This window comes from Montipora capricornis, chromosome 11 (assembly GCF_036669925.1).
Source record: "Montipora capricornis isolate CH-2021 chromosome 11, ASM3666992v2, whole genome shotgun sequence".
Taxonomy (NCBI): Eukaryota; Metazoa; Cnidaria; class Anthozoa; order Scleractinia; family Acroporidae; genus Montipora; species Montipora capricornis.
Window position 1 is genome coordinate 14,700,162 of NC_090893.1, and position 10,000 is coordinate 14,710,161.

The following is a 10,000-nucleotide window of genomic DNA, read 5'->3' on the forward strand; positions in this document are numbered from 1 at the left end:
TTTTCTCGAAGCCCACAAAGCCGTGCTAGATAAAAGAACGCCTCAACGATCATCCGCCACATCTCATGTGAAATGGATGCTGAATAGGCGCTTACATAAATATTAACGTTGCCTGAAGGCAATTTTTGCTACAAATGTCACCGTGCACATTTTGAGTCATTTTACATACCAAATTGTTCTTTGAAGACATCTTGCTAGCCAACATTTTTCGGGTTCAAACTTTCTCAGAAAGCAAACTAATCAATGCAAATTTACTATTCGTGCAAGGGCTGATTTCTTGGAGGATTGATTTGGACAAGATAAACTTGGTAAACAAAGGTTCCCTCTACAGGCGCTAATGTTTTCGCTAAAGAGAGATCTTGCGAGGTGGAGCGTTTTCGTTAAAGTTCTCCTATGACAAAAAAATCACTTCTTTTTTTTTTTTTTTTTTTCCTTGGGATTTCGAATTTATGTGAACTAAACAGTAAGTGACCCAAGTTAAGCCTTGATTTAAAGGAGAACTGAAGGCCATGATGAGCAATTTTTCCAATTTTTTTTTGGAAAGCCAAACATAAGTAAAGTTAAGTTTGTGGAGTTATTTCTTCTCGTTTCCTGTTTTTTGCGAGAGAATTACATTCGAAGTTGGGCTTTTCCCGCTTGTTCGGCCGTTTCAGTGCGGGCTCAAAAATTAAGTCAGCAGCCTCCTGTGACGTATGATTTGGGGAACAGAAATTTCGTAATCAAGAGAAACAAGGTAAAAACAAGTGATGCTGTGGATAGCTTCTTCGTTGCCTTGCTGTTTCTTCGCGGACTGAAGATTCATGACAAACTTCAGTCTAAACACCGCTTCTATATGGGACGCTCTCGCATGTCTCCCCCATATCATACGTCAAACGAGTTTGCTCACAGATATCATCATACTATTCACAAATTGACTTCAAAAGGTAAAGAACGTATTAAACTTGGTTAAATGTCCAGTTTTAAGCCTTCTGGGTTTGATAACGAGCGATTTATTAGCCATCAAAAACTGATAAATTCTTGGGTGGCAAAAGCGCTCATAATGAGCCCATAAAATTCTCAAAGCGTCATTACTCAGAGATTATCTGGTAAGTTGCGGACAAAGTTTCAAAGATGGCTCGTCATGCAATGCACTTTCAATATTCAGTAATGATTTTTTTGGCTAACAGATTAGAAAACGAGGAGCTTATGCTTATGAGGCAAAAACTGTCAACAAAGATTCCCCTATACTGCATATTTTCACACTGACCACAAGACATGTTTCATGTTACATTTTATTTTAGTTTCCTGTAACGAACTTCAAGGTACGAGTGGCTTCTATTATAGAGAAATTGGCCGATCAGGTAAGAGCAGAACACAGCAGAGAGTTAGTTACTCTGCCGATCAAAATTTGTAAAGTTCAATTTTCTCTCGTGAGATACAAGATTATAATCGGAAGATGCACACAGAACTTTTCGGCACTTAGAAAGTCTACACAATTTCTTTTTCTCTAAGAAACCTTTCATCTGATGAAATTATCGATTTTCTTTGACCCAGTGCTGCTGAAGTAGCAATAATTAAAGGGACACAGTCAGCTGGTGCGCATGTGCATTAGATACCATATCTCTGCTAATTTGCATATCACGACAACACGGGCGCATCCGGTCGGCAAATCCTCAAACATCGTGATTCGAAGTAAATGTACATCTTCCTTGTTATTGTGGAGTGTAATTTATAGCAGAGCATTAATTTTCTTTAATATCACGGATAATTTACCGATGAGCATGTCCAGGGAAGGCGAAACGTCTGTGACAAGTGACACGTGCGAAGTGGAAAGGATCGAAGAATCAGTGGAGCTCGAGGTGAGAAACACTCTGTGATTTTGATTTGCTTTGCTTTGGCTTAATTGCGTTTTAAAGTTTCTCTACTTTCAAAATTTAGGAACCAACCCATGTAATTGCAAGAGTGCTTGCTCGACCCGAAGAAAGGAGGGTTCAACAAGAGGTTGCCCTTGTCGAGGAGCGAACCGTTTATGTATTGACGCTTGTCGGTGCGGGAGGCCTTCTAAACCCTGCCAAAATAAGGTGAGATAGTTTAACTAACAAAAAAGATAATTCTTTCATCTTTATATGTAAGTCTTTAGGTCGATTTCCAATTGTGTTAGTGATACTCGAGTCACAAGAAAATGGTCAAGGCATTTTAAAGGTATTTCGAAATGTGGGTATCAACATTACGCAAACCAAACTCAACATTATTATTACCCACGATTTTAGCTTTGTTGTCATCGAAAATTACGAAGAAATTAAAACAACTTGCTAGCGTATGTTCATTATTATTTGAAATTAGAAGCCTTCTCATAGACATAATAATTTGTTGTTGAACAGGCTAATGCTGCGAACCCTGTCAGGAACAACGAAGCCACTCAACGCCCAAGCGAAGAGAATGAGCGTGTTGCTGAAAACCAACAGGTCAAGGTAACATTTCAATCATTGCCCCAGAATTTTCAACGCTTTCAGTATACTTTGAATTACAACCGTGTTTTTACAAATCTCAGGACCTCGAAAGGGGTACGATATATGACAAAAAAAAATTTGTCACAATCAGGGTATATAAGGAACTTATATTTTGTATGTGTTTTTATTATGTCTTCATCTTCCTGTCGAAACTCGGGAGACCGGCAGAAAATGTTGACTGTGTTGTAAAATGCTCCTGAACTGGTCACTATCCCTTATGGCTGTGGGCCTTCAGGTTTTTGTCAATCTTCTATTATGCTATAGTTCTAGATACCAATACCCTACTAATCTATATTTGTCACATAAATGAACAAGAAGGACGGACTGGAGATGCTATGGATCTGCTCTTGATCTCAGATTCTAAGATTGTTATTCCAAATAAATGTTATTCTATATAATTTGCAGGATTTCATCAACACACTTGACTCAGCAACCATAAAGAAACTATGTATCAGAAGCCTGAGACGGGGAATTGGAAGTCTGGACTACATAGACTCCTTGCTTATTATGGAAGATGACCTGGATAATGCTAATGATGAGGATGACATTGCTGAGGTGCACAGTCCTGCAGCTGAAGCTAGGGATGCAATAACTCCACCACCCCAACCCATCCCTATGCAGAGACAAGGACCACGCCCCGAGTGGTGTGTATGTGGGAATTGCCGCAACATGCCCTTGGAGGTGGAGAAAGTGTGCTGTATGAAAAAAAATTGTGATGCGAAAAAACCAAGATTCAAAAAACTGTGTTTGGACCCTGATTATCTAGAACTGTCTATAAAAAGTAGTGCTGATATCAGGAATGATAGGCAAAACAACAGCACTAGAAGTTTTAGAAAGGCAGCTTATCGCCATTACATCCTTGATAAGCATGGTTATTTGGGCAAGGGAAGGAGGAAAGTTGCAGCATCATGTGTTGTGTGGGAAATCCGTGCACATTATCCATCTTCTACAGGCATTTACATGGGTTTCAAGGAGCGTTGAACACTCTTACTGTACATGATATTGCTGGTATTAACCAAAAGTGAATGACGACAGAATGTGTGATAAACCAGCTAAAATTATGTATTTGATTTATGAATCCTTATTACAGCCTTTTATTCTACATCAACAACCTGTTTCCTTTCATTACTAAATTTATAGAGAACAGAAGGTACAATAATAATTATTGTACTCTCACAAAGCAAACGACTTGCTGTGGTGAAGGCAATCCATGAAAACTTTAGCTAGTGTTATTTAAAATTCCGCACTAAAATACATGTAGTGGCTAAAATGTAGGTCATTTGTAGCCAAATTAACAGAAAATCTAGGAGGCGTTAATAGTTTAAGTTCCTTTTTTCAAAAGATATGTAATTTTGCAAATAACCAAAATCCAATTCATAAACTGTGATGGTAGCACAGTTCTTGGTATACCTTATGCAAATCCTGAGGGGAAGGGGGGTACTCCCACTTTCAAGTGACAGGGATGATTTAAACCCCAAAAATTGCTTTGATCATCCCTGTCACTTAAAACCCAGAGTACCCCCCCCCCCTTCCCTGGGGTGGACATTTGCATTAATAACTTATTCCTTTTTTTGAAACCTTGTTTGATGTCTTTCACACAATTCCTTAGAAGATACAGGAGCTGTGTGGGCAATGGTTGGCGCTATTCTCTCAGGGTCATTTTCAGATAGAGACACGTGTCTATCTATATGCAAGACATCTTCTATCCGGCGACGAACAACTTTGGCCATGAGGATGGGAATGTAATCATAATCCTTGTCTACTTTTATGATCCGTGTGTTCCACTCTTTGGTGCGTTGATTATATTTCCTGCTATATCTTGCTTCTCCCCCTTTCAATCCCACGGCAACTGTTCTGTTAAGATGGTAATTCCAATCTATAGCTGCGAGTTGCTTTCTTGCCTTGTAAAAGCTGTACCTGTTACAGAGATAGGAGGGTGTTACATGGTGACAAATAGATTTGATTTCTTATTTCTCGTCTTCAAAGATGTTTCAACATGAGAAGAGAAATTTATAATTTCCATACATGCATACATACATACATACATGTATGTAAACCCCCTCCTGGATTCAACAGTTACAGTTGTACTTTGCTTTTGAACTTACAAAATTATTGTTATTTAATTATGATTATTATGATTATTATTATTATTATTATTATTATTACATTCTAAAAATACATTGGCAAGAAAACTAAAGAAATTCGAGAAATTCAAGTTTATCTACTACTTGTGCAATAAAAGTAACTGAACTAATTACATACTTGTAAGAATTTCTCTTTGCAGCATATGCCAATGACATGCTGTTGAGGCATTGCAAAGATCCTGTGTGCCTTTACAGCAATAATAACAAAACTACAATGAGGATACTATTGAGGACTTTAATGTCTTTGTCTTGCAAAATATGCATTCATGCTGTGGCTGAAAGTAAACTAAAAGTACATTTACAAAAATAAACATCAGCTGAACATAATTGTAATATCACCATGTTTCATCTAACTAAAGCATTTACCTGAACTTCACATAGTACTTGAAGCTATCTAGTAGAGATGGTTCAAGCACCATTTTCTGTAATACTTCAAAGTCATGGTCCCTCCGGTCAAACCAAGGTGGGTGTTCTTCGCCTGGCTCCATTCTTCATGGTCGCAGCTTCCCGTGGTCCATTCATGTTCATTACAAACATGATGCAGTAGGCTTAGCCATTTGTCCTATGAAATAAGACAATAATATGTTTCACTGTCGTGATTAGGTAATTGACACATGGTGACAAAACACTTGTTCACTAAAGGGGATATTAGTGCACATGCATGGGCTGACCTTGACTGGCATTGTATGGCATGAGTCATAGACATGAGGAAACCTGCTGCTCTCAAATAGTTACTTTATTAATTATAACTTTCTACCTTCATTGCTTCAAGGGCCTGGTTGGTGTCTTCACATTTTGATGCAATTGAACAGCAATGCCAGAAGTGGTTTATTATTTGGTTTGACCACTTTCCCACTTTATCATTACCTTTGGTACTGGCTACCTAGAAAAAACAAAAACACCCATAAGGGGTGTTTTCTATCAGTCATGTCACATTTGGATTTTACCCCCAGTCCCTGTATTGGGGTGGGGGGGGGGGGGGGAGGACTTAAGCAAAAACTAATTCTCTACTATTATTCACTATAATAAAGTTTCTGGCTATGATTCCCATTCAAGGGGTTGAAGGAAGGTTAATACACTGAAGCACCTGGAATATTTAGCAAATTCGTTTTTTCACATTCCACTACCTTTTGTATACTCTTGCGTATGCTTTTGGCCTTGTGCCAGACATCAAGGGAGTGGAAGAGGGTCTTGAATTCATCAGCTAGGCAAACACACAAGCAACAATAAAAGGCAGTAATTTTGTACAAAATCGGGTTTTAACTTTCATTTGAGGGTCAGTTTTGAAAATTTGAAATGATGAAAAAACATCACTGACATGAAAAATAACAGCTGTCATACTTCAAAATGTATGTAGATTCTCTAATCCAACATCAATGTACTTTACATCATTCCAACAGAAAAGCAAGAGTAACCCTGGGTATCCAATAAAGCATTTAAATTTTTCCCTTAAACAGCAAATGAGCATTTTTGAACTTTGAACCTGACAGGTATCAATATGCAATTTGCAAAACAACCATCTATGAAGAAGCCAAACCTGACATAAAGCTCGCCATACAATTTTGAACTTACTCATAAGCTTCTTGATAGAGGATGATGCATCCGTGCAAACTTCAATAACATTCAAGACCCTATGAAGTCTTTGTAGACAGTGGTTCAAGGCCTTCTTTTCCATTACACTTGATTTCAACCCAACATGTCTTTTGTCCAGAACTTCAATTTCAATAACATAACCAGTGATCATCTCCATTACGTAGTAGCAGAGATTTTTGGCTGAAACCCAGGAGAGTCACACTGGCCATCACCACAAACAGTAAGGTCCTCAGTGGCAAATTGCGCCCACAATTCCTCTCTCATATTTTCCCACCATTCATCAATGACAGGGGCACAATACAGTTTCTGGACTCTCTGAAAAGTTGAAGCTGAAATGAATTTGAGTCCTAGGTGCTTTGCAAATTTTTCAATTTTTGAAAAATTGTTCCCTGACGTGAGAACTGCAGCTGCTGTTTGAAGGTTATTGGACAACATGCCATTTGCATCTCCTGAAGTACAAAACCGTCCCTTGTGCCCTGATGGACACTTCCAACGAATTACTGCACAAGTGCCACACAGAGAGTATTCAACAGTTGCCACATGAATGCATCCTGGATACTTGCATGGCCCTGCAAGCTGCTGCAGTAGCAAATCCAACGAGCAGATTACTTTGGTTCCTTTGACATGGCCAAGTTCTTCTTTATAATGAAATTGTTCGTCTTTTCTTGAAAAGCGTTTATGAGGACCATACTCAGGCTGGTGCTTTGAGACGAATGGTTGGCTTATCTGCACAAAAGCCGTCTGGGTCCACACTGATAGAGAATCTGTAGTTGATTTATCTGACTGTCCAACATGTGATGTTGACAGCTGCTGGACTGACAAACTTCCACCCTCCAGAGGCACGGCTGACACTTCTGTGAACTCCAACACAGTTGACTCATCCAACTCATCAACTTCACTCTCAGAGCCTTTGTCGTCTCCACTAAGAACGCAACAAGCACAGTATTAAAGCCAACAGCTACATAATCCACAATGAAACAATCTTCTAATAAAGAAAACAGTATATTGTTTGGCAATTTTATTATACATATTCAAGAATATTGTTACATGTATGAATGCAATTGAATATCTGTAATAATTATTCTTGTGTCTTTAACTATTTCTTTGTTTTTCTCCTATCTATCTTGTAGAATTATACTTACAGTGGTTCAAATTCACTATCACCACTGTCATCCTCTGCCATAGTCAGGTCTTCATTGAGTAGCTTCAAGGCATCTTCGACATCACTTGAGATAACATTAAAAAAAAAAAACAACAACAATGTCATGTTAGCTATTTACAATATTCAAGTGCCTCCATCATTACAAAAAAACATTTCCCAAAATCAAAAACAAGACTTACTTTCCAAAAACTAACTAATCCTGAATGACGCCTTTACAGAGCAGGGAAAGAGAAGATTTTTTAACTCCCCAACCCCCCCCCCCCCCCCCCCCACCAAAAAAAAAAAGAAAAAAAAATGAAATAAACAACGATAATAGCAATAATTTTCCCACAACTACACATCTGACCTAGCTATTTTGTTCAGCCAAAATGGTCACTTGGTTGGACATACAAACAAATTATCAATCTGTTGCCAAAAAAATTTGATACTTGGTAAAATTCGTTGTTCTTCTCAAATTAGCCAGTGGAAAATAGATTAATCTGGCTCACTGTTCCTCCAGTCAGTGTTAAAGTAACTGCTGATGAATGCCATTTACTGTACAATTGTTTACGTTACTTGTTCACCATGTACCTATCGCAACTTTGTTCTGACGATGTGGTTGAACTCTCACTGTCACTGATGTCATGATCATTGTCACTTTCATGGTCAATGATTACAGTGTCATCAACTATCTTGCAAGATTCGTTTACAGCAAGCGGACTTTTGGAAGCAACACCAGTAACATCAATAAATGAGTGTGACCTGTAACACACGATGAACCACAAACATTTAGTAAAATTCATTACAGACACAAGATAATAATAATTATTATTATAATAGTGAATACTCATTGTTGCTACGTGCCACAAAAAAGTGTTTTATGGAAATTATGTTTATTTTGATTGCATTTAGCCAATACTTGACTTTGACGGCATAAAAATTCCATAAAATCCAGATTGCTGAACTGGCGTGCCCCTCACAATAACCAGGGATTTGGGGTATATTATATGTTGAATACAACTGGGTAGTTCACAGATGTTACAAAATTTAGAGCATGCAATTTTCACTTACTCTTCACGACTGCCAGTACTTATGAAAGAAATATCACGAATATCTCTGCCTTTCCCAACGGAGTTGAAGTTAATGGACCTGGCATTAACATTACAAAAAAAAAAAAACGCGCGTGAGGTCGTGAGGTATGCAAATCATAAGAAATAAACATGAATAATCTCAGGTGAGAAGTCGCGCTCATACGTTTGCACGTACCCTCTTGATCTTCGGAATGTCTCGCTCTTTTGGCTGGTGTGCGAGTCTCTTCCATCGCATTCAATCTACAAAAAGTGAAAAAATGTTCAAACATTTCTGTCCAGTATAAATACCACACATCCGTCTAAAATACAGAACGAGCTGGTACTCCTACTCACTCATTTTCTTGCCTTCGTCTGAGCTCCAAACCGAGCAGCCATGAAGCGAAGACCGAATCGTTGCCAAAGGATCCATCCGCACGAATCTTTCTCCAGCTTGAGAACACCCGATTTTCCAAATATATGGAATGGTGGTTGACTCTCCAGTGTTTCTGATTGATCTGCCTCGTTATTTTCGTTAATGCAGGTGATTTTTTCCGCCCGGCGCCTTCACGTTTCCCTCCTCTTCTCTCATGTTCCATTGGATACTTGATTCAATCCGTTTTAGCCAAAGACCAGAAAATAAGTTTAAAAGATGGCTAACATAATATTCAAAAACAGGTTTTGAGTAAAATATCGAAGATCAAATGAACCAAAAGGCACGATTGACGCAGATTTTGTCTATGTCTACGACGCGTAATTTTGATTTCGGGTTGAGGTAACCTCTTTTCAAAAGTAACAAAACTAGTGTCCAGGCCAGCGCGGTCTCAAAGCTGACTGTGTCCCTTTAAACAACAGTTTACAATGTAGATATATATAATGGCTTACCTTGTTCAAGACGTTAATCTATTTTTTATTTATCGTTGCAAACTGCTTTGCAATACAGACGTTCTTGGTAAAATAGTATGCAAAGCAATTTGCGACGTCATCCCAGACCCATGCAACAACTGCCAGTTTTGTCATCTTTAGGAAATTTGAGAAACTCATAAAATATCTCCAAGGGGAAAAGTGTTTCGTATAGGTGGACAGGTTTATCAGAAAAGTAAAGAATATTATTGGATGGTTTGTGCTTGTTGTCGATTTAACGAGCGCTCTGATTGGCTAAACTCACTGGCTCTGGGTTATTAAGTAGTTATTGGGTGTTGTTAGCTGAGCATTAAGTATTTGTGTTTCTTTCTCTTTTCAGAGTGTCGTTTACGAAATACCAGGCATTAACCGATGCTTTCTTACAGAAGCCAACGATAAGGCCGTGCTCAAAACAGAAGGCGTTAATTTGCAGGTATAGAGGTCATAGTGTTGTTTGTAACGTTGCTGTCTTTTGATGCGCCTTTATGATGCATGAGGATATGTCGATGCTTATCATGGCGGGGAAGTGCGTTTTTGAGAACTCACTAAATGGTTCGTTCAGACGCATGAACCATCTTGTGCCTTGTGCCTTTTTTTTTTACGAACTATGTGTGGTGAATGCAAAAACAGACTTATTGATTGATTGGGGTGTTGGTTGGTTGA

The 10,000-nt window shown here is 38.5% G+C and overlaps 3 protein-coding genes and 1 long non-coding RNA gene across 4 annotated transcripts in view; 2 read left to right on the forward strand and 2 right to left on the reverse strand.

Annotated features, from left to right (window-relative positions):
* LOC138024940 (DNA-directed RNA polymerase I subunit RPA1-like) overlaps window positions 1-10,000 on the forward strand; it is a 54,306-nt gene that overhangs the window by 40,563 nt on the left and 3,743 nt on the right. Inside the window, exons 35-36 of the mRNA XM_068872139.1 lie at window positions 1,281-1,340; window positions 9,678-9,770. Of these exons, the coding sequence (XP_068728240.1) occupies window positions 1,281-1,340; window positions 9,678-9,770 (153 nt within the window). The remainder of the gene's footprint in view (window positions 1-1,280; window positions 1,341-9,677; window positions 9,771-10,000) is intronic.
* LOC138024609 (uncharacterized) lies at window positions 1,761-3,932 on the forward strand. Its single transcript, XM_068871830.1, has 4 exons — window positions 1,761-1,838; window positions 1,896-2,060; window positions 2,361-2,450; window positions 2,895-3,932. Exons 1-4 carry the CDS (start codon window positions 1,761-1,763, stop codon window positions 3,468-3,470), a joined length of 909 nt encoding a protein of 302 aa, XP_068727931.1. The 3' UTR covers window positions 3,471-3,932.
* LOC138024610 (uncharacterized) lies at window positions 6,383-8,485 on the reverse strand. The gene is made up of 4 exons (XM_068871831.1): window positions 8,439-8,485; window positions 7,959-8,129; window positions 7,369-7,452; window positions 6,383-7,148 (listed from the first exon to the last, which is right to left on the reverse strand). The coding sequence occupies exons 3-4, from the start codon at window positions 7,407-7,409 to the stop codon at window positions 6,383-6,385; spliced, it is 807 nt and encodes a 268-aa protein (XP_068727932.1). The 5' UTR covers window positions 7,410-7,452; window positions 7,959-8,129; window positions 8,439-8,485.
* LOC138024942 (uncharacterized) lies at window positions 8,489-9,279 on the reverse strand. Its single transcript, XR_011127102.1, has 3 exons — window positions 8,792-9,279; window positions 8,634-8,698; window positions 8,489-8,516 (listed from the first exon to the last, which is right to left on the reverse strand). It is a non-coding gene; the product is annotated as an uncharacterized lncRNA (long non-coding RNA).

Excerpts from the sequence above, each read along its gene's own strand:
- LOC138024609 (XM_068871830.1), top strand. The coding sequence starts at position 1,761 with ATGTCCAGGGAAGGCGAAACGTCTGTGACAAGTGACACGTGCGAAGTG. Across the intron at positions 2,061-2,360 it reads CTAAACCCTGCCAAAATAAG|GCTAATGCTGCGAACCCTGT; the intron begins GTGAGATAGTTT and ends GTTGTTGAACAG. Across the intron at positions 2,451-2,894 it reads CTGAAAACCAACAGGTCAAG|GATTTCATCAACACACTTGA; the intron begins GTAACATTTCAA and ends TATAATTTGCAG.
- LOC138024610 (XM_068871831.1), bottom strand. The coding sequence starts at position 7,409 with ATGGCAGAGGATGACAGTGGTGATAGTGAATTTGAACCACT. Across the intron at positions 7,149-7,368 it reads GATAGTGAATTTGAACCACT|TGGAGACGACAAAGGCTCTG; the intron begins GTAAGTATAATT and ends TTGCGTTCTTAG.